This window comes from Rissa tridactyla, chromosome 8 (assembly GCF_028500815.1).
Source record: "Rissa tridactyla isolate bRisTri1 chromosome 8, bRisTri1.patW.cur.20221130, whole genome shotgun sequence".
Lineage (NCBI taxonomy): Eukaryota > Metazoa > Chordata > Aves > Charadriiformes > Laridae > Rissa > Rissa tridactyla.
This window is the reverse complement of record NC_071473.1, coordinates 9,073,108-9,097,325: the sequence shown is the minus strand read 5'-3', so window position 1 is coordinate 9,097,325 and position 24,218 is coordinate 9,073,108. Positions and strand designations below refer to the sequence as shown.

The following is a 24,218-nucleotide window of genomic DNA, read 5'->3' as shown; positions in this document are numbered from 1 at the left end:
TATTAAACTTGAAAGAGATTTACAGTCACATATACAAAATTTAATAGTGCCTGTTATGCACCGTTTCTAAAGCATTCTCACACCTGGTTCAGTGTCCTTTGAGCAGGGAAATCATTAAGGCATCAATGCAAAGTAAAATGCATCTTCTAGAAACAGAAAAATGGAAACTACCAAACGCAGCACTGGATTAGTACTAAAGGATTATACTCCCAACTCACCCGGCTGAGCAATTGCCCAGCTAATTCCAATGCTGTTAATGCAGTATATATTTTGTCACGAGTATGTACAAGTAGTCCACAATCTTGGGCTATAAGGGCACTGCTGAGTGAGGACAGTACTGATACACATTTTACCCATTCAGCTTTCAACCACCAGTCCTTAGACCTGTCAGTCTCAGTTCAGCATACCTGGAAGAAGATCAAACGAGAGAGGAGATCGGACACGTAACTTCCCAGTGGCTTCAGTGATGGATAGGATTTGGCAGCCCACATTGACGGTACTTTTCCCATTAGCATGCTGTTGAAAACATCTTCAAGTTCAGATGACATCAACACTTGGCCTTTAATGGCTTTGCCTAAATTAATGAGGCTGCTCCGAACAACTTCAGTAAGCCTTCAGATAAAACAAAGAAATCGCCATCTCATTATTTACTACTTACTATCTGGCCACAGACCTGAGTCCAAATTGAATGAAGTGCTGATCAACGCTGGTAAATGTCCTGTCAGAAATTCCTTACCTCACCTGTAGTTATCAAAACTTTTACTTAACTTCAGAAAAGCAAACAAAGAAAAAACACACACAGAGAAATGAAAGATAGAGAAAATTCCCATTCTAGACAAGAGAAATCAAGTGACAAGAGCTTTAAAGATTGTAACACTAATTAACGTAGTGTGCTGTGAATACTGGGGCCTGGGTATGACTTAAAAAGAATAAAGTAGGCTGCTCTATGTCAGCACAACAAACTCAAATCTGATTTAAGTTCATACTCCAAGAACGTAGATACTATTTCCATATTCAGGTAGCCAGCTGCAGCTTTCAAGTCTCTTTAAAAGGTTCACCCAAAGCAGAATCTATCATGTCAAGAACAACGTATTGTAAAAGGCTTATAACTGGTTAAGGCTTGTGCATGGCTAGCACTGATGAACACAAGCATATTTCATTATTAGTAGTGCTACACAAAACACTGAGCCATACCTGTTAAATCGAATTAGTTCTTGCCTCAGAACTGTATTCATGGACTCTTCATAAAGTACTGGGTATGCCTTCATAACCTCTTCAATATCAAAGCCACTTGGTAATTTGGATAGGATGTCCTGCGCCAGATCTTCAACAGTTTCCTGAAATCACAAGTTTGCAGTGAATGAGGAATTTCCCTTTTTTTCACCTCTTTTTATTCAATAAATTGCACAAAACACTATAGATGTTACATTTTTTTCTGTATAACCACATAGGTATTTCAGTCCATTTTCCTAAAGAAATAACGCTTACGTGCTCTTACTCTTTGTGCATCATCCTGTCTGTCTGCGTCTGCATGTGCCTGCGTGCTCCTTTTCCCTTCTCAATAGTTTTAAATTTGTTAGTAATTTTTATTTAACTTACAAAAAGGTTTTAAGGCAACTTCTAAAGAAACAGGCAGCAGAGCAGACAAGCATAATCCTACTACTGCCACAATGAAGTAAAAGACAAAGTATGCAGCATGGGGAAAATGATGGGAAAACCACATGAATATCCCAGCCACCAGAGAAGCTTTACTTACAGCATATCAGACATCAGTGAATACGGTCACTAGACAACCCCCCAGTAAATCAGGCTCAACTTGCCACTTTAAAGGTTCTTCTATGCCAAATCTGTCTGCTTATCTACAGTGACATTCAGATCTACTCCCAGCACCAGAGTCACGTTGTAAGAGGTGTTGGATTAGTCTGAGACCTAGGGCATGACAGGAAAGGGCACCTTTCCAGAGCGTAAGTTGGTCTTTCTTCCTTAGTTACCTGAGGGGACTTCCCACCTCCCCCTGCTTCTCTAGGCAAAGTCAGAAGCACTCCACTGAAAAGCTGGATAGTCTCCTGGTTATCCTTGGTGATGTCTGCATTTTCATGAAGTCCAAACACTTCAGGATGTGTTGTAATTGGTAAACTTCGTAGGTATTCAATGTAAGACTGTAAAAGAAACATTTAGATAAATGATCAGTAAATCCAACTTGGACCGAACATTCCCATTTACAATCAAATACGTAAGTTCCCAGTTAAATGCATCCAGGAATTGACTTAGTCCACAGAGGTAAATATAAAAGTTTTGAATGGTTCAAAGACTCACTGAGGAGTTGTTCTTACCACCCTCAGGTAAGTAGCAGAAGAAAGCAGGAGAAAGGAATGTACATTAGAAATATACAAGGAACGCTGGTAGGAATCATAGAATCATTTAGGTTGGAAAAGACCCTTGGGATCATCGAGTCCAACCATCAACCCCACTCTACAAAGTTCTCCCCTACACCATATCCCCTAACACCACATCTAAACGACTCTTAAACACATTCAGGGATGGTGACTCCACCACCTCCCTGGGCAGCCTATTCCAGTGTCTGACCACTCTTTCTGTGAAGAGTTTTTTCCTAATGTCCAGCCTAAACCTACCCTGCTGCAGCTTGAACCCATTCCCGCTTGTTCTATCGCTAATTACCTGTGAGAAGAGACCAGCACCAACCTCTCTACAATGTAGTTGTAGAGAGTGATGAGGTCTCCCCTCAGCCTCCTCTTCCTCAAACTAAACAGTCCCAGCTCCTTCAACCGCTCTTCATAAGATTTATTCTCCAGGCCCTTCACCAGCTTCGTTGCCCTCCTCTGCACTCGCTCCAGCACCTCGATATCTCTCTCGTATTGAGGTGCCCAAAACTGGACACAATACTCAAGGTGTGGCCTCACCAGTGCTGAGTACAGGGGGACAATCACCTCCCTCCTTCTGCTGGTCACACTATTTCTAATACAAGCCAGGATGCCATTGGCTTTCTTGGCCACCTGGGCACACTGCTGGCTCATGTTCAGCCACTTGTCCATTAGAACCCCCAGGTCCTTTTCTGCCAGGCAGCTCTCCAGCCACATTTCCCCAAACCTGTAGCGATGCATGGGGTTGTTGTGGCCCAAGTGCAGGACCTGGCACTTGGCCTTGTTGCAGCTCATTCCATTAGCGTTGGCCCATCGATCCAATCTATCCAAGTCTCTCTGTAGAGCCTCCCTATCCTCATGCAGATCAACACTCCCACTTAACTTGGTGTCATCTGCAAACTTACTGATGATACACTAGGAGTCACAAAAGAGGGTGGGATGCTCTGTGTTTCACCCCTACAACTGCAGGCTACACAAATAGGTGGGATTTGAGCACATTCGTTATCTCTATGCAGCTGGTAGAAGGGAAAAAAGGGATGAAAATTGAGTATGTACCTGCCATTCCACCTCCTCATCCTGGTCATTGCTTTCAAGGCAATAGTTGTTGCAAGAGGGTGCAGAAGTGCCTTGTAAATTCCTGAAGCCTGACTCCTATTGGCTTTCTAGAACTGTACTGGAAACCTGCACAGGGGTGGCTCTTTGCATCAACAAACACCAGAATATTGGATGATCTACACATCCATTGGGGTGTGTTAGATATTAAGTACCAGATTAATTCTTCATACATAAGATATATTCTGGCATGGCTTTGTGATCTTATGGGGTTTATTTTCTATTTGTTGTATTCAGCATATCAAAGTACAGGGTAGATAAGGTTTTTCCCAATAACTCACAGAGAATTTACATCTGTTATCTTCTCACCTCATATGGACCATGTGGTGGTACGTAGTAGTCATCTCCAGGTGCAAGAATATACTTGTCCTGCTCTATATCCTTGCTATAGACTATGGAAAGAAGGGACAGGAGAAGACGCCTGTCTTTATCATCTGTTACTCTGCCTCCGTAGTTACATTCCCCTGGGAAAGGACACAGAAAACCATGATGAAAAACTGAAAGTTAATGAATAAATAAAAATTGTTTTGCAATAATGTATAGCTCCAGTAAACTAAAGTTCTGAAGCTCCAGATCTTCCAAAGGGTTTAGGCCCTACACTTCAATTGATTGAATGGAAATGAGGCACTTTAACACCTTTGGAGCTATGGGCCAAATTTGTGCGTCTTGATGATGAAAGGTTTAAGGAACACTACGAGTTGGTCTGAGAGACTGCTACTCATGCCGCAGTAAACAAACTCAGGTTTTAAATGACAGCTCTTTTGCTTGAAATTCTCATTAGTAAGAATATTTAGAACTGTCAAAATCTGAACAGTGCTATATAGCTGATCTTTGTCTTGTTCCTTTCATGCAAACTTAACCCGATTATGTATGTATACAGTAGAAAACAAGGGATCTCAAATATGCAATACCCATGTGCAGAAGGATTTGGAGAGATTTAACTAATAGGTAGGCAACAAGGGGAGGTTTACACTGATATAAAGTACAGAAAACAGCTAAAAGCTCACAGTTATTACTTTAATCCTGACTCCTGAGATTCTTTTTCACAAATATTTCATAATATTAGCAAAAATCAGGAACTATCTTTATAAGGTCGACAAAGGAAGTGCCAAGAAGCAGCTACCTGAGAAGGTGAACTGAATAGCCACAGCAACCGGGTTGTTTATGCAGGTCAGCACCTCCTGCTTTAAATTGTTGAGTATTATCGCATCCTCTGGTAAACTGCCAATGCTTGCTGTGTCAAGATCATATTGATCAGCTAAAGTGAAACCAAGGCCATTGACGTTTTTATTTGGCATATATGAAACAAAGATCAGGAGGTTTGCTGGACCATAAATAATTCTTCTAGCTATTTATGAGCCAAGAGAGCAATGACATCTGAGGGTTTAGGATCCGACTTGTCTGTATGTGGAAGGCCAAGAAAGTAAACCTGAATGGAATCCACTCAATTTGTCAAGAACTCATCAGTTTATCACTGTACCAGCTGAAAGTGCCTAGCAAAGTCAACACATGGTAGAGGGTGCAATGCTGGTACCTGTTAGGTATGTCAGAGCTTCAAATGGTATTTCTTCATATGCATTCAGAAACATCTGGATCTGTTGCATGCTGATTCGGAGGTCAGATTCGTTGAATTCATATGGAATATTCCAACCTGTTCAATTCAGAAAAGATATAATGGGGAATGATGCCGATATGGGGAATGAATACTGATAACCATGCTCAGGAAATTATGTTATTGGTACTATACCCTTAGTACAGAGCTGAAGATAACAGCTGCCAGACAGTGCCTAGAAGCATCCCTGGAATTTACCAGGCTGCTTATTGCACAAGGGAGAATATGACTCCATAACAATATTGTATCCTAAGGCACTATAAACATCGTTCTGTATAATTAAAACATACGCACTGGCATTTCGGTATCACACATTCCTGAAAAATTGTGTTTTATCTGAAGTAGAACACAGACCTGCTCCGTACTTTCAGCTAATCTGTTACTATCTGGAAACAATGAGAACAGGAGTTTTAATTCATTGATTGATTTTAATTTTTAATCAGTCTGCCCATCTATTAATGCTGTTTGTATATGACATTCAGAGTAACAGTACAAAAAAAACCCAAAACCAAAAAACTGCACAGGAGCATACTCCAGATAAGAGAATCCTGCAGAAAACCTATACCCCTAGTGCAAACCAAAAAATAGGACTATTGCTGCAACTACCCTTCTTCCCCCAGACAGCTGGTCACAATAAGCAGTAGATGTTGCTTTTGAAAATGATCTCTTTGCCACTTACAAAAATTATATTTTCACTTTAAAGCAAAAAACTAGTATCTTCATCCTGACAATCTAGTGTTTATTTATAGCTGCCTATTAAAATAAGGACCACAGCTTTCAGTCAAATTACAACATTTTATAACAGTAGCCTGTTAGGACGAAGACAGACTCAGACAGAATGGAAGGCTGAGAATTTCACGTACACCAGCGGTGAGTATAAGCTTTATCTAGTTATAAAAATGGAATCTATGATTCCATACATTTCTACATTCTATGTAGAAATTCTATATAGTTTTCTAAATATTTCGAGAGTATGGAAAAAACTGAAGCACGAATCTTACTAATACATATCTTTTCATTGCTGTGTTATGAACAACACACTACAGCTACGTAAATTTGTTTCGCACCAAGTACAGATATGCACTAGCTTTCATAAAATGAATTATACACATAAATAACAAAAGCAGTATTGAATAGGACACATCTTTAATTATGAAAATTTAAAATGGAACTGGATTTGATGGTTAGCTAGTAAGAATGACAGTAATAAATTAATAATTTAGTAAGCTATAATTTAATATAACTACCGTAGAATATATTTACTTGGAAAACTGGTACTCTTTAGTCTCCCCCAGGGTAATACTTTTAGTAGCTTCAAAAGAAGCTTTGTCTGAATGAGAGTCCCTGCAACTAACAGCTTTTAAACTTTATTATGTTCTGTGCAATACAGATTGCACTCTTGTAATATTGCTAACAACAATACCGCCTTTTTACAAAGGGGCTCCAATAATGCATTTCAAAACTACTAATCTTTTTGACACAACCTGCAAAGTAATCTAAACCTTACCCAGTGGGCCAAAGTTTCTCCTTTCCTGCACAATGGCATGAAAAAAGCAAAGGCCAAACAGCAGTTTTTGCCATATTTCTGGCTTTTGGCAACTGCTAAAGAACACAGGGTCGGAGATGGGGTCATTAAGGTATGATCGAAGAAGGTTCGCTCTAACTCCTTTTGGAGGTTCATTCGTCATTTTGATGCCATTCTGGAGGATACTAACAGGAAACTTTTCTGATGGATAACTAGTTAACCACAACCTGAAAAGAATTTTTAAAAGCATATTATCAAAAAATCATCAGTATTTATAAATCCTCAGTATTGATGTGCAGAAGACTAAGTTTTATTACTTGCTTAACTATAATGATAACATCTAAATTTGTTCTAAAAAGCAGGCATAAAGTAGATTATATTGGACAGGTAGAAAAGATGGCATCCTAATTAGGTATTGTTATTTTATCACTGCACATAAGCGATATGAATGTTACACTTAGTTGTTCAAAGTTTCCTTCCTTTTTACTAGTGTCTTCAGCAAACAAGAAACACTCCCATTACAACCAGCAAAATATTAAAACTCCTACCTGAATTTATCATTGGTATTCTCAGGCACTATAACTTCCTCGCAGATTTTTTCCAAAGCAGGCATCCAGCTAGTTGCAAGATGGCAGTTTTGTAACACTACCCAGGTTCCATCAGTAATAGCCTGATAAATCATTTTTGCTGCTATTGGGCCCTGGCCCTGTCCAAGCGAAATAGTTTGAATGCTTGTACCTCCCATGCCAACATCATCGGCAAATTTTAGCAAACCTATGATAGCAAGTTTCACACATGCAAGCAAAGACAAAGTCTATTAGAAAGTAGATCTACGTTATATTTATCATCTTTATAATGTAAAAAGTAATTAAAGGGGCAAAAGTCAACAAATATTTTACTCAATTGAAAAAAAAAAAACCACCTCAACAACCCTGAAGCAGCATCAAATGCTGTATCATTCACTGTGTTTCTGACGCATATGCTAAAATTTAGCTGTGTAAAGTAATACTAAAAAAACACCCAAAACCACATCACCAAAAACCCTAGCCAGGTTAAATGTCTGTCCTCTCCTTTAGCCCTGAGTGCTCAGTTCCAGCCTGCACTACAGTTCTCTCCTCTCTCTGTTCCATGGGTACAATTGTTTATGGGGGTTGAGCTGTAAACTGAATCTTTAGATCTGGTTAAAAATAACCCTCCAGCTTTGCCATCAAAACCACTACCTCCTGGAAATATATCCTTTCAGTATGGCTCCACATTACAATTCTTTTGGCAGAAAACCAGGTTTAAAAATAATCTGGGTGGTTATTTTTAAAAGGACATTTAACAGATGTGTTTTTTAATGTGGTCATATACACCATTTAATTAGTAACTGAGAGGGAGGAAACTTTCTGGAGGAGGGGTTGTAATAAAGACTGGGGCAAGTCCCAAACACCCACTGAAAGAATTGTAATGCAAGCACAAATTACAAACTGGTCTGGCTCTTACAAGCCGTTAGATCCCTAAATTGCTGCTCAGAGACCTAGACATTCCATCACCACCACATTCATTCCACCCTCTAGCAATTTTACTATCCTTGTACATATATGCGCAGATGCATATGTTTGATATTCCATCACTGCTGTATTGTATTTTAAAGACACTTTAAAGATCAAATGAAGGGGCCTACACTATTATCAGTTTAGTCACACTCAGTGACATTTAACCAGATAAAAAATGATTTCTTAATACCAGTCTCACCTGCCATAGGATCAGCACCTGGTGATAATACAAAAATCAAAGGGGCACAACAATTTGAATCACTGTAACTTCTTCCAAGATCAAAAGTAGGTGGTTCAATAAATGTTCTTCCCATATTTTCCACAATGAACTCCTGCACTGCCGGAATAATTTTGTCAGGTCTCAAACATCTGAGAATAACCATGCGATCTAACCCCATCAGCGTGCTCCACGCATCTGGGAAGGCTTCTTCATGGGGTCTTACAGAGTCATATATTAGCTTCCATTTTGAAAAATTCTCTTTTACGTGTTCCATTAGTCCGTGGAGGTTTGTCAGACTAGATGCACGTACGAGCTCAGCCCATGATTTGTCAGATAGCCAATCTGGAGCTGGATTGGGGTGAGGATTATCAAGAGCAACACCTCCTGTCAGTAGGAAACGCCAAACATCATCATCTATTTGGTCTTTTCCCTTCATAATGCCTACTGTCAGAAGGAAGGAGAATAACAGCTTATCCTTTTCAAACAGTGAACGACAGACATTATTATAGATGCTCATTGTGAAATGCTTGGTTATGTTTTTAATTCTCTCTTCTAGATCTTCACTCTTTTTGCTTTTAGCAATAGATTGAACATACAAGTTAATGAACCAAATCAACGAATACTGGTACATAGGTTCAATGTTTTCCAGATCAGAGATGCAGAAAAAGACAATGGCTGAATGAACAGCAACTGGCTTATACCCCATTCGAGTAGAATCTATTTGCATCTCAGTTACAGAGGCAATTTTTTGCTTTTCAGAGATTTCTTCGGATAACTCTTTGGATGAAGACAAAATATTAATTGCTGTTTCATCTTCTAAGATGTTTCCTTCAGAATGAGAAAGGATCTCCAGGATTTTATCTTCTATTTCCTTTAGTTGTTTCTTGTTGGCTGCGCTTTCTATAATCAGTTTATTTTTCTTTTCTTCTAGCTCAGGCTTTTCCTCTGCAGCTACAATTCCAAGAAGTTGGTCCTGAAGACCCAAAGGCGTAATCATAAAGTTGAGTAGACAAACTTTCACAGCCACTTCAGGAAGATAATGAGGATTTCTTAAGCGGGTTGTGATGTAAAACCTGAAATCTTTTGAATATTCAATTACATTTTCCCCTAATTTCATGTATTCTACTCCTTGTTGTTTGAATGTTAACTTTAACAAAATGGGCTCTATGAAAGCATCTAGTTCTTCACCAATATTTTCTAGCAAGACTGGTGTTCCAAGCTGAATAGCATTTTCTAACGTCCTCATGTAATGTGCGTCAGATAATTTGATAACTGACAGCCTGTTAGTTTTCTCCATATTTTTTACCCACTTGTTAGCTTGCCTTTGAGGGTCTATCATTAAAGCCCATCTTCTTGAGTTAGAAACAATTATGCCGTTGTCAATGGAAAAAGTATCAATTGGCAATCCAGCAATCTGCCATGCACGGATTTTGACTGGATCCCCTAATGTATTACTTAAGCTAAAATCACTGGAGCATGGTATGTTCTTTTCATTGCAGAGGACCTGCCATTGCTTTTGACATTTTAGGCGGTAATCTACAGTAAAGGCTCCCAAATAAGCCACAGTTCCTGATGATAATAACACATCTCCTATAAGGTCTATGTACCGTATTCCTAATAATCGTGCAGCTTCTCTCCACCTATCTTTCTCTCCACCAAGACCACTAATTAGCTGTTCAGCTCTCACAAGCTTTTGTGAACACAGTTCAATATTATTTTCTAACTCTCTCTTCCGGTCATTCATGTTGTCAAACTCATCATTCAAAGCTTGGAGGCGATCAACTACCTCCTTAAGTTCTGCTTGTTTTGTTTTTAGCTTCTGCATTTGAACGTCCAGTAATGCTTCTGCTTCTCTCAATCGTTCACGCTTTGGGGCAACCACTTTTGCAACACGGTCATAGACTTCCATGGCTCGCACCCACTTGCATAGTCCTTCACAAGCAGATGAGACATTTTTTATGACAGCTGGCTGAAAATCTGGATGATCAATAAACCTCTCTCTAATTCTCTTCATTATAGCGGGAGGAATATTATCCTTATTATACGTCTTTAAGCTCTCAAGGAATTTCAGATCTCCAAGAATTTTTCTAGATGGCCCCCAGTAGTCTTCTATCATTTTACCTATATTGCAAATAATACGAAGATCAGGCTTAAAACATGCATGTTCAAACTGAAAAAATACTTGAAACATAATATGAAGAATTAACATCACTGATTTTGCAACAAAATTTTATTACGCAACCACTGTTGACTCATTTGGGAAAGTCATTACCTAAAGAAATTCCGACAGGAACTTCAGCATCACTAACCTATGCCATATCTATTAATTACATATTAATTCTAAATCAACCACGCACAGCAAGCAACAAATTACTATACAGTCTTTCTTAGCATAATTTATTAGATAAATCAGTAACCAAGCATTCCTTCCTAATCTAGGTAACAGCTTTGGATGAAAGACATTTAAAGAATTCTTATTTTCAATTATGAAGGGTTGAACTGTGGGGGCATAAGGTAGAAGAAAAGTGAAAGAAAAAGGTCTCTTTCCTTTCCTACCTCACCAATCCTGTGCAATCCCACAACAACAACAGAACCCACGCAGAAGGAGCCTTTTAGAGTAATCACCTGTGACAGGGGTATAACTAGAATTCTGTCTCCCAGTATAACTGAAAGATTTTGGTAGCAGGCATTAGAGGGGAAAATACAGGTGAACAGCAGATCTCCAGCTCCCAGAGTTCCTCAAGGCAATGCAAAAATCAAAATTGGGTCAAAGGAAGTTGAAGAGATGACTTTGTGCTGGTGACTGGAATCATATTTACAGAGCTCGTACAGCAGTGTCAAGCAAGTGCAATATGTTACAATGGCAAAAGCAACTCAGCTATTCAGTGTAGTTGTAAGTCACTGATAGCAAAATGCACTTTTAGTGGACGTGGCTGCATTCACGCTAGAAGCACTTAACTAGTATAACACAGCAGTACCCCAAGCATTCCTAGGGCACGGATAACAAATACCGCATCATTACCACTGCCACTTGGATCAGGTTTTCTCTCTGGTTTAGTTCCCTTCATGACACAGATACTCTCCATGACGAGCTTAACAGGACCAGGTGGATTCTGCATGGATTTCACTAGAGAGATGTCTGAAGGATTCAGGGTATCAAGAGCTGCAAGTGCTGCCTGCAAAGCTGGCATGGCCTCAGCAAGGTCTCCTTCACATTCATCCTGTTAAGAAATTGGGCAGAAGCCTGTAAACCTTCATAAAATCCCAGGTCTGCAAACTCATTACCCAACTCCACCACAGCCTCCGAGAACCTTCTGCGCTTATAAGTACCTAATAAAAAGACTCTTCACAACATTGTGTTTCTTGTAGAGAAAACCAGTCCCACAATTTGTCTGAGCAGTTTAAAGAGGGAAGGTTTGTAGATAAATTAATAACTTCCATAAGATGAACTGATAGCTGAAAAAGCCAGGCAAGCTTTCAAGATCAAAATCTCTGTGCTCTGACAAGGAGAATTAAAATACAGGCTAGGTATAGTTGTTCTTAGTTAAACCTTACAGTGCTGATCAGGTAAAAATATATACTGTGTAGCTTTAATTCTTTATCATGTACTCAGATCTACCTATCTGTCTAATTATCTACCTTATCTATTACTGACATTTCCAACTAGTTACAAAAAAAAAAAATATTGAGGAATCCTGCAGCTTCCCATGGGAAATTCTGTGCTACAGACATGCGGCTGTGACAATATCTCTGAGGTTATGCCTAATCAGGCTTCATGCAGCACTATGCCAGATTACCTCAGCTAACTCTAAATGAACTGTCTTTGGGCCTGGAAACAGTATAACCTCATGACTCAATCTGTTGAGAAGGAGAATATATTAGTACAGAAATAAGAGCTACACAGCTTTTGGGATGTGAACTAGAAAGGGAAGCTATGCAGTACTGTGAGATACAGTCATACTCCAAACAGCCAAAATTTACCTTGTTTGTATTAGGAACATTTCATTCATCATCTCTTGCAATTTTGTTACTTCAAGAGCTTAGCTCATACCATTAACACATCATCACAACTCCCATTTACTTGGAAAGACTTGGAACCCATCATGCTCCTGTCTCAAGCCCTTGTACACTACCTTAATAGCTTTAGCAACAGCTGCTGCTTCATTAGCCTCTTTTTCATCGGCTGACACTAGTTCCTTCTTTGCGTCTACTTCAGTGGTTTCCTTTTCAATCTTGATCATCATTTTTTCTGTTTCTGCAGAAGTTTGAATGAGTTCAGGCTGAAGAGCAGTCAGTTCTTTCTGCATCTCTGCGACCTGATGAACGTAACGGGAAAAATCAAGAAAAAATTTCTGTAAACATTGCACGCATTTCACATCTTGATGTCTTAGGAAGAAAGATCAGAAGACACCACATTAATACAATCTAAAAAGGGACATTTGATCTAAATAATTATTAAAATAGTCCTCTAGCCTATTTTTACCAAGAGCTGTTTTATTTAACTGAATAGATTTTTAAAAAGGATTTCTTTTTTATCCTCCATGCAATACGCTTGCTTTTTTATCATCCACTTAATTTCAATAAGGAGAAATAAATTGATTAACTGTAATTTCTTTCCTTACAGTCAGTTTCAGTTTATGGAACCCAAAGTAATCCTTCATTGCACAGGTGGAAAACAAAATCCAAGAGAAACTTGGAAGGAAACACAGAATTAGTGACAGCAACGGCTGCAAATTGGATGCTCTTCTTCATCCAGCAAGTATCTGAAAACCTCTTTACTTTGCTTCTTGGAAAGATCAATCCCTGGATCACATGGATTAAAAAAATGGGGTTATTTACCTGGAACCTGATCAATTTTCTACTGGGAATCTACTCAGGAATTAAAATTTATTATTGTCTTACAACATTCTTCAACTTCTCCCCTATTTTGAAAAGGGTAATAGGAACTAGGTACTAAGGTTTTGAGAAAATAATGAAATTTGCAAGGTTTATTCCTTCAACATTTAATGAGTACCATCAATTTCATTTAGCTTTCTATTAAGTGCTATAATCTGAATTTACATACCACAATTACCTAAAATGGCTAAGCAGTAATCTAACTTTTCCTGCTAGCTTTCTATAGAAAATTATCAATAGCATCACGAATATAGTGAAGAGAGTATTTAATATGTTGGGGTTTTGTAAGTTTTAATCAGCTTATACAGACCCCATACTAAAGGATGCATATGGTACCTATTCAGTGTTTTCATCTGAAACTTACTTGTGAAGATGCAAAATCAAGTTTTTGAAGTCCCATAAGATAACGAGCTCTCATCATGTCAACTTCTTCCCTTTTGCTATTCAGCAGAGTCTTAAAGGTAAGAATCAATTCTAGGTATGAAGCTGGTGTCACATAGTTGTGTCTTCGCAGTGTAGCGTAGTAGCTGATGGAGAGCTCTCTCACACTTTCTTGGAAATATTTGCACATTGACACAACCCTAGAGAAAATTTTTCCACATTACTATGAAAATACAATCTGTCTTTATGTTAATTACGAGGAAATAACTCTAAGCCTATGACATTATATTAGTGTTAGAGAAGGCAGAATTGGTTTTTGCCCATTATAAGAAATATTTTAGACTTCTTAAAAGAGTGGCCTGATTTTCAGAAATATCAGATTAGAAATATCTAGGTGTCTTTGACTTGCACTGAAATCCCAGAGTTTCCCCAGAGGGGGAGGGGAACAAACATTTGCTTCATATGTTTCTTGACAGATAAACTCATACGCTTTTCTAATGTCATCTTCAAGTTCAACATCCTCTAAAAACTTGTTAGCAACCATTTCCAAAGCATCTGTGGGCCAGGTTTGGAACCAATCAATGGTACAGCAGTTTATCAGTGAAGGGAACATCCGTAATCGATTCCGAAATGCATCTCCAATAGGACTCATGGCTAGAAAAAAAAATAAATCATGATTGTTACTTAAGTTTGTTTGCCGTTAGGAAGCAGAAACAAAAAAGCCTAAGAAAAACATTCTAAGAAATAACACATTGTATACCGACCTAAGACAATATGCAAATTTTTCTTCACCCTTTCAATAAAGAAATTGTACATAGCAAGGGGAGTGGCTTCAATTTTCCTGTTCTCCATCCTTGCTGCCCCTTGCATTTTCTCAACAATTTCAGCTTTCTCATCTGTTGCAAAGATATTAGGCACATCACCGGTATTTAAAAGCATGTTGATATCTTCTACAAATGCTTCATCCTTTATCTGATTATCACAGAACAAAAAGGACACATTATTGTTACCAACACCTGCTTTCAGCATGACTCGTTTAACATCTTCTTTCCATTCATGAATGCCATAGGACTTTGTAATTTCAATTTGAAAGAGTTCAAAGCTGTTCATGTAGGTGGCTAGCTTGGTAGCACTTTGTCGACCACTGCCACCAACCCCCACCAACAACAGATGTCCATTATCCTGTTTCAATACCCTGCATATCCTTGAGATATGCTCAATAGCAAACTTGAACATGACTAAGGACATCGGCGCTTTGCTGACATTGTTGTATTCCTCAAGGTAGTATTCCATCACGGTTGTCAGTTGCTTTAAGTCTGTGATTTCATCATACACTTTTACATTACTGTCCGGCATCAAATAGTCTCCAAAGAACAGGCTGCGGATATCATCATCGGAGATTTTTCCAGTAGGTGAGAGATGACTCAGTACCTACGGAAAAGACAAGAATCAACAGGTAATTCAAACTATTAGGAAACCATTTTCCTTAAAGTCATACTCATTTTTATCTACATAGTAATAACACTGTGGGAAGTACTGTTTTCCAGCTATTCTAGTTATTACCTCAGTCTGGAAAAAAAAAACCAAACACAAAAAACGCCTAAATGGGGAATATGTTGTAGGTTGGCATACAAGTTTCTACATATGCATACTTCACAGAGAGATTTTGCTGTCAAATATAGGACAAGTTCCCAAAAGGCTTCTCAGAAAAGTACCCACTACTCCCATTGGCTCGTACAAATATTAACTTAAGCAAAAGCACAGATAAATATTGTGTAAGACATTTATTCGAGATAGTCCTCTGTACCAACACAGAATCCTTTTGAAGTTATGAATCATTCTGGTATGAAGCAATTTGTATTAACTTGACTAAGAATAGGTATAATACTCAATATTGAATAGAAGACCATCCATACTTTTCAAATACACTGATTGAAATAATTAAAAATGTGTCCAATATTAATGTAATCTCAATGTCTAAGTATTTCTGAGAAGGCATCAGTCTCGTTTTTGGTCCCAGCACATTACCCAAAAATACCTTATCAAAGCTCTGCTTGAAGCCATTTGATGTTGCCTCTTGTACCATCTGAAAGAATACCTTCTTGTCCTCCTCATCAACTAGGCGATCATAGAAAACTCTGTACACCTCATGAATCCAAAGTCTGATCAGTTTATCTCCATCCTGAAAAATGTAAATACAAGAAAACAGGTAAATGTAGCTCAGGCAGAATTTCTTTAAAAACAAAAGGACAGAAATGTCCATCTGGACCCTGCTGTATCTTGTACTAAACTCAGTGGGAATCTTTCAGTTCCAAGCCATTCAGCACATGGCTCAGCATCTGCTAACTTAACTGGCTTCCCCACCTAGTTATTATCTTGTCCTTCCTGCCAATACAAACTGGAACTTCTTATGCCCAAACCATGACATTTACTTACTGATATTATCAAAAGAATTTACTTTTTCCATTGCTCTTTCTTACCGCAACATAATTAAACTACAACTTACTTGCAAATGAGTGTGTGGACAGAGCAGCACTCCTTTAATAACCCTGGAAAAATCCCGTAGATTAAAGACATAGTGTGATTTTGAAGGAGTTGGGAGAAAATTGTCAACTGCCATTTTATAAATCACCATTGTCGCTTGGACCATCATCTTACCCAGCCTTAAGAAGTAAAACAGATACAATTTTAACTTCTGCAGATAAATCACAGAAGAAAAAATGACAACGATGTTACAGGAAATATATCACATTACCTTAGAAACACAGGCTCAAAGCCTTTGCTGAAGTGCCAATCAGCAACTGCAGTAAAAATCTTGGTTAATATGTCATCATCAAAAGAAGAGATAGATACAATATTCAAGTGCCGTGTGAAGCGTCCTGTAATACACACAAAAAGATGTAGAAAGATTTAGGAATGTCCAAACATTTTTCCACCTTTCAGCTAGCATATTCGAGGATTGACTGTCACTCAAACAACAATATTTGAATCTGGCTCCAGCTCCATGATTTTGTTTCTGGCAAATTTCTGACCCAGTAGTGATGCAAAAGAATTATAAACTGGTTTATATTTTACATCAGTATTTCACTTAGCATAATGGTTTTTAATATGAAAAACATGAATCTCCATTACAACAAGGCCACTATTACCCAAATTTAAATTTCAGCTCGTGTTACCCCTGTTGATTGTGATATGACACAGTAAAACTTTACCAAATCAAGTATCTTGTTATCATTAGGTTTGATCTAAAAAAATTCAGTCTATACATTAGTACATATTACAAGTTTATCTGTATCGAAATAGTTATTTTACTAAAGCCTTCTCAGAGCACATACCTGTATTAGAGTGTCTAAATGAGGCAAAGTGGCATAAAGTGCCTTATAATGGTGTAGCTGTAGCTACATTAGGTCTTTTACTGACATAACTTTTTCATTAGAAAATATAGCCTCCCTTATGGAGATATGACAGGAATCATGGATTTGCAGGCAACGTGCTTGTAAGTAAATGCAGGCAGCCTATGTTAGCAGCAGGAGATACAATTTCAGAAGAGAACTGCCAGAAAGACTTGGCGAGAAGATGTATTCCCTCCCTTTTCCAAAGAATAGAAAACGGAAAAAGTGTCCAATTCCCTAATTTTAGTATTATTTTCATCATTTGCAGTTTAATCAACATTAAAAACATTGTTTCTAATGTTGATTGAACTCCCCTTGGAACAGACAAAGATTTGACCTTGAGCATACAGACTTCTATTTGGAATGACCCAGCCAGTGAATGTATCTGTAGGTTAACAAGTAATCCAGAAACGTAGAATGTCATCAGCAAAACTGAATGTGCCTCTTCACTTCAGTCAATTAGATAACTACTTGCCACAGTAATACATTTCCTACCTGTAATATCATTCCTGCCTCCCCCAGGTGGACCCATAGCTGAAACAAGCAGCACATCTATGATATTAATCTTGGATGTATCTTTCTTGTCGTACCAGTGACCGTGATCAATCCATTGTCTGAGAAGCTCAATAGGTGGCTGGGCTCCATACACTTCCTTTGCAGGCATGTTTAGGTCATCTATGGAGAACACAGACATCAAATAAAAAAAACACCTCAGTGTTCAGGAATCATGGTTTTCTTTCAAAGCTAAGAAGAAAAAAATAACTGAACTAGAGATAGAAAAAAGTTGTGTCTTGTTATTCTTCTTTCCCATTAAACTATCCAGAATCAAATGGCATTGTATTTCACAGGCATGCTTAGGGGTGAATTTGGTGTGGTTGGTGATTTTCTTTTATTTTATTTCCTGTAACACTGCAACACTATGAACTATTCTGAAGACAGCCACCACTTAAACAGTTAGAAACTTTTCAGCAGGGGGCAGTGCTAATCCTTCTTTGGATGCCTGAAAAAAGCCAAAACACACTGAAGCAATCCAAAATTACTAGCCTCAGTAAATCTCTTCCTTTGCCTAAAGCCAGAATTAAAATGATGTAAAAACTCTGAAAAAAAACTGTCTTACCGACAAATATTATAGCTTTTTTCCCCGAAGGAGGTCCAAATAATCCCTTTCTTCTTCTGTCCAGCTTGGACATAATAATATCCTGGGTTTGGTTAGCAGAGGTTCTTGCAGAGAAGTTGATGAAGCTTGGGATGTATTTTTGCTTTGGAAGTTGTAGTAGAAAATTGTTTGTTATAGCTGATTTTCCAGTGCCAGTGGGACCCACAAAAAGCAAAGGGACATTATGCTCCACATATGTTTTAAGAAAAAACATTTGTCTGGCTGTTTCCGTTGTTGGAATGATCAGCTCAGATACCTGTTACACAGGAAAGTAAAATGAAAAACTAAAGTCAAACATCTAATACCTTAATCAACATGAATATTTGCAAGCAACTACAGGAAGCCTGTAGCACAAATGCATTTTTTAAAAATTCTTTTCTCTGAAAACCTGGGCTATAACAAGATTCTGGTAGAGAGTATGGCCCCACTTCTTGTTCAGTGTTTAGACAGTAAATAGCACAAATAGCATTATCTATATTACGGTTCATAGACACTATATAAAGCCCAGAAGGAGATCTGCAGAGTTGGGCATGGCTTAATTCTGTTCCCCTACTGTACAAAGGGAAAGGAACAGTGCTATAGAAATTTTTTTCTCTTCCTCATCTTCCACTTACCATTAGCAACTCTGCACTAGGTATCAAGAAAATATTTTAGACAGCAGAATGAAATGTAATCTTACATCTCTCATGTACTTAACAGACAAGACAGTTGCAACTACAATGGAATGAAAAGGTGAACAACCATCACTTAAGTTATCTTGAAATTTCATTTGCAGAACAGGTACTTTTTGCAGATCTCTGCTGTGCTACACCTCCCTTGAGTTCACAGCTGCCATCAAAATGTGAGTGCTCCTATTTGGAAATGAAGGGGATCCAGGACTCTCAGTACTGCTCTCCATATCCCAAAGAAGTAGTAAGTCTCTTTGCTTGCCCTCTGTGATTAACTCATACTGTAATATCATGATATCAAACATACAAAACAAAAATGAAAGAACGGAAATTCATACTTTGGCTTTTTCCTACCATGATTTCCCCAACATCAGATGCTATTACAGAGATTAAAGCAGAACCAAAAATTTTAACCAGCAGCCAACCTCAGGGCTCCGGGTTCACCTGCGGCGCTCAACTTTCAATATTGATGGTACCAGAATTAAGACATAAGCATGAAAAGGAGCCCACAGAGATTAATGAAATGTTGCAGATCAAACAGTACACAGCCTAATATAGTAGAATCAGAGCTAGCTAAGGTAGTTGATTCATACTGCTAACTCATTTAGTCAAATAATTATATTCTATAATGAAAGATATCAATGTGAACCTTAGCCCCTGGGGAGATAACTTGCTCTTCTTTTGTGATGTACTCCGTCCACGTGTTCCATTGCCTGCTACCATGCTTGTAAAAATAGAAGTCATAAACACTCCCTGTTAATTGAAAAACACAACATAGGAAAACCCACTGATTAAAGAATAAAAATAAACTTCAATCATTTTAGTGTGACGCATCCAACACTATGAGATAACGAAGACTTTCTAGAACACGAGATACACCCACCCACCCACCCACCCCCCGCCATTATCATCACCAAATTATTTTAGGTCAGATTCAGCTACATGGTTTGAGTACAACATGAGGCATATGCTACTCCTGCTTAAAAGAGCCAGGAAAGAGCACCCAACTGTTCAGCCCAAGGCTTGGCAGATGGTGGCTCTGCTGCACACTTAACATCTGCCAGGCACTCTATTCTCCCTTAAAGTGCCGAGTTCTTATTGCTTTATAAAAGGCCAGGCAAGTACAGTTATGAAGAAGCACCTTTTTCTGGGAAGATACTGCTCCTGGTAAGCGTCACACTCTTAGGGCGTGGGTTTTCATCATTCATTCCCATTAGCAAGTTCCGGTAAAACAAGTCAAATTTCTTTCTGCTATCTGCATCGATGATCCCACCAACCGTCCAAACCAAAGCAAAAAGGAAAAGCCCCTGCAGCCACACGGCGATCTGCTGACTAGACACGCTTTCCTTCTCTTCTTCCTCAGATTGCTTTATTTCATCTAAAACACATTTTGAATTTTAGTTAAATGCCGGTAACAATCATAAATCCCAATTCAACACGCATTTTTGCAAAAGTATTCTGAGACAAACTTAAAGCATTGTCTTCCATGGAACAAAGCCAATCTACAGAGCGAGGATCTTGTCGGTGTAAAATACTATTTACAAATAAAAACAAATTAGAAGAAAAAACATTTACAAAGGGTTCTAATTCTTTTCTTTGGATGCTAGCAAACAGCAAGCAAAACATATGGAATACACTCACGTGACCATGTTCAGTTTTGTAATTACACCAGCATCTAAATGTGAAAGTTCTGTATGTTAAAGAACTATTATTAATACTGAGTGAGAAGAAAGGACTCGTGTTGTGTGATCTCAACTGTAAGAAATTCCTTTGGTATTTCCTTGCATTTGATAACCTGCACCTTGTCATAGGACACAGCAGGAAAAAAAAATTGAAATAAAAATAATAAGGCTTAGGGTACTTACCAAGCAGACAAGTATAGAGTTTCATCAAGCTATAACTCAGATGACTAGAAGATGTTTTTACAGTCGCTTTGCAATGAAGGTGAATAAACTCTAAACAGGGCTGGACTAGCCACATAAACAAGTCATTGACCTACCAGAAGAAAATGAAATTGCTTTAAAACAATGCAGGAGTTGCCACATTTCCCACTGTCCCTCAATTCTCTCTCAATAAAACATATGGCATCAGAAATTCTCCAAGTTGGCAGAGGGAAGATTAGGAAAGGACCTGTGTGAGGCAGTACAGATCACAAAGTCACGCCGTCATTATCTGATGGTGAAAATGAGTTGCTTCTACCACTTTCAGCAGGAATTTGTTATCCAGTTACTAATCCAGACAGCAGAGCAGTAGCGCAGCCTAGGGAGACCGCTGCTTTGCTTAGGCAACAACAAAATTATTCCGACAGAAACAAAGATAAGGGCTTCATCCTCCCTTGAAAAGGACAGGCCCCTACTGAGGGCCCAGCACAGATACTGTGCCACAGCAGAAATTCCAGAAAGCTGGAACTGACTAGTACCTGAGGGAGTGCCACAGCATGTAGGTAGATAGTGACCATGGCTGGTGCTATCTCCATGACCTCAAGCAGGAAAACAGAGGAGGAATCATGACCTAGCCTTTTCCCAGGGACTAGTACTCAAGAAGACGCACTAAAGGGTCAAGCTATCTGCTGGTTAAGGAATAATTATTTTTCTTTGACCAACTAAGAAAACTGTCAATAAAGGGCTCTTCTAGTCTTGGTACTACTTTTGAATTTGGTCCCCATTTCCTGCAAAAACTCAAAGGGGGCCTTGGATTTGACAAATCACAGAAATCAAAGTTTTTTACAGCTCCAATCTTATTATGGATAGATCTTATTCTGATTCTCTTACTAGATTTTAATGCCCTATTGGGGAAAAAGGGAATTTTAATTTTGGTAAGATTAAAAGCTGATTCCCACCAACACCTACTTTTATTTGCATCTACGCTAAAAATAGACTACAATACACAACACAAAGAGCTCTCATTAATGCAAGCAATCCAGTACACAAAAGGCTATTTAGCAAGGATTCATGATGTGACTAAAGCTTTGAAGATCAAGCTGCTAATAATAATATTATTATTAGCATTTCTCAAGCTAAACTCTAGACGTCTTAGACAGAAGAAGGACGTGTTCAAAACGTTTTGAGTCTTCCAGTTTTTCCCACATCACATTTCTAATACTCATGGCATCTCAAGCTCTCAGGTACTTTCCTTGCAACAACATTTGACATGCATCACTACAAAATAATTTACAACAGCCTCTAAGAGATCTGGGACCCTCTAAATCACGGAAGTACTTCAAAGAGTTTTGATTCTGCGTGCCTGCCTTCATGTGAGCAAACTGTGAACATCACCTTAAAGTTAATCTTCTAAATTAGACCTATGTAAAAAAAATGAAGTGTCGCACCAGCTTTCGGTGTTCTTCCTGCAGGTTTGGAGGCAGTGTTTTCATGTAGGAATCTTTCAGTGGCTTCCAACCTAACTGCTGCGAGTCCATATAGATCATACCACACCTGGGAAGAACAAACAACTATAGTACAGGAGCGGATGCACAAGGTGGGACAGTTCAAGTTTGAATGCTTTCACATTACCTGCTGACAGTTGCTGGAGATGCCTCCTCTAAGTCTGCTGGCTCGAAAATTAAACTCATTTTTGAATTCATCTGAATTATTTCACCACTCATTAAGCATAGCTAGAAGAAGAGCATCACATAAACATGATCTAGTCATTTCAGTGCTGATCATTCAGTCAAAGCAATGCCTGTCATAAAATCACTGAACATTCTCCTTAGTGTCACTCCTCATTCACTCATTAGTATTCTCACAACATGTTTTTTGACCTTGTCTCAACTTTTCCACGTATTACTGTAATGACTTGCAGAGACACAGAGAACAACGCTCTATCTTTAAATAACTCTGCAAGAAAAAAGTTATGACCTGCAGCTTTTTTTTAAATTAATTTATTCTCTAAGTAATTTAAGCAAGTTCAGCTTTCAGCTACACAACCGAGTTTATGTATTTCAGTTTCCTAAAAGGGTCAATAAAAACACCTCAGTGAGCAACCTCATTTCAATAAAGCAGGAGCAAACCAAGGCTTCTAGGAAGAAGTAACAGCTTAATGTCATCTACTAAACCCACTCATGTAACTGGGAAAAAAGCAATGCTTTTAAGCACATCAGCCTTTCCTGAGTTTCATACCTCCTTTGACTAACATGGTAACAATACAGCTACTACTAAAATAAAGTATGCATATTGAAGGACGAGCTTACTGGCAAAAATTAGGCTACCTTTTTATTATCATCCAGAACAGTGTTCATGTTCTCTATCCAAACTGCATCCACTGGGCCATCAAAAATAATCCACTTCCGATCATCTGTGGTAGAAGATGCTTGTTCCCTGAAGGCATTTGCAAGAACTCCATCTGTCCACTCATGGCTTACAGGATCAAAACAGCCATACAACTGTCCCATAGTAATTGCTTTGGGATTAATAACTTTGTATTCAACAGCAAATTCATCCATGGATTTTGCTGCGTAAAAAGACAAATAGATGAGCTTGAAAATTTAATAGGTTAGTTTCATTCAACAACTTAAGTACAGAATATGAAGATTCCTGACAATTCTACTTTAGCTGCCCAAGGCAAAAAACCCCAGACATTTGGCAGCTAGGCAGCAGCAAATAAGAAATTCCGTTACTTGTACAAGGGAAGTACAAAGTCCTATGTGCAAAAGCACATGAAAAAAATGAAAAAGCAGAGCAGAATAGATTTTATATGTTTATGGGAGCTACTTACAATTGCCCTATCAGAGCTAGTTTTTTCAGGATTATTATGCACAAATACAATGCTTAAAAAAACTCAAAAAAGCATAAACACATTAATATGTTTTACTATTCCAGTAAATGCAAACAAAAATACTTCCAGACAAATACACCAGACAAAAATAGGTCAATGAATAGAAGCTTTCCAGTCGAGAAACCAGAATATAGGATAATTAACCTGGGCATATCCCTGCAAAGGGAAAACATCAGTCATAGAATTAACTTCGTTTAATGAGAAGGTTGTGTCAGAACAATGTTACCTGCGCACAAATCACCAAGGGCTCCGGCTAGCACTTTGTACGCACAGGTCTTCCCACTCAAAGGATCTCCAACGATCATGAAGCCATGGCGTACCAGCATCATTTCATATATCTGCATCAGTGACAAGAGATTGACTCTAACATAGCACAAAAGTAAGAGTTACGTGTATGGAACTCAAGGTATCTCTCCTGGACTCAGACGCGACAGGACAAAATATCAGCCAAATATCTGCACTCTGTTAAGGCTAACCAAAGCATTTACCTAAATCAGAAGGCAGTCATACTATTATGGCAATTCTCAGTGATATAATTTTAAGAAGTCATTGCCCCCTAGACA

At 38.4% G+C, this 24,218-nt stretch overlaps 1 protein-coding gene across 8 annotated transcripts in view; it reads right to left on the bottom strand.

Moving 5' to 3' along the window:
* Positions 1–24,218, bottom strand: part of DNAH3 (dynein axonemal heavy chain 3) — a 66,728-nt gene that overhangs the window by 2,917 nt on the left and 39,593 nt on the right. For 7 of the 8 annotated variants that reach the window (XM_054210948.1, XM_054210951.1, XM_054210949.1 and 4 more), the window contains 25 exons: positions 23,882–23,993; positions 23,090–23,331; positions 22,395–22,495; positions 22,211–22,316; positions 20,748–20,877; positions 20,024–20,260; positions 19,532–19,635; positions 18,176–18,470; positions 17,554–17,733; positions 16,422–16,545; positions 16,173–16,329; positions 15,705–15,848; positions 14,431–15,097; positions 14,155–14,320; positions 13,650–13,866; positions 12,523–12,705; positions 11,412–11,610; positions 8,369–10,510; positions 7,180–7,405; positions 6,614–6,858; positions 5,029–5,145; positions 3,804–3,958; positions 1,992–2,159; positions 1,195–1,337; positions 408–612 (listed from right to left, as the gene is read on the bottom strand). In XM_054210948.1, the coding sequence (XP_054066923.1) occupies positions 408–612; positions 1,195–1,337; positions 1,992–2,159; positions 3,804–3,958; positions 5,029–5,145; positions 6,614–6,858; positions 7,180–7,405; positions 8,369–10,510; positions 11,412–11,610; positions 12,523–12,705; positions 13,650–13,866; positions 14,155–14,320; positions 14,431–15,097; positions 15,705–15,848; positions 16,173–16,329; positions 16,422–16,545; positions 17,554–17,733; positions 18,176–18,470; positions 19,532–19,635; positions 20,024–20,260; positions 20,748–20,877; positions 22,211–22,316; positions 22,395–22,495; positions 23,090–23,331; positions 23,882–23,993 (6,765 nt within the window). The remainder of the gene's footprint in view (positions 1–407; positions 613–1,194; positions 1,338–1,991; positions 2,160–3,803; positions 3,959–5,028; positions 5,146–6,613; positions 6,859–7,179; positions 7,406–8,368; positions 10,511–11,411; positions 11,611–12,522; positions 12,706–13,649; positions 13,867–14,154; positions 14,321–14,430; positions 15,098–15,704; positions 15,849–16,172; positions 16,330–16,421; positions 16,546–17,553; positions 17,734–18,175; positions 18,471–19,531; positions 19,636–20,023; positions 20,261–20,747; positions 20,878–22,210; positions 22,317–22,394; positions 22,496–23,089; positions 23,332–23,881; positions 23,994–24,218) is intronic. The other variant, XM_054210953.1, reaches the window with a different exon arrangement.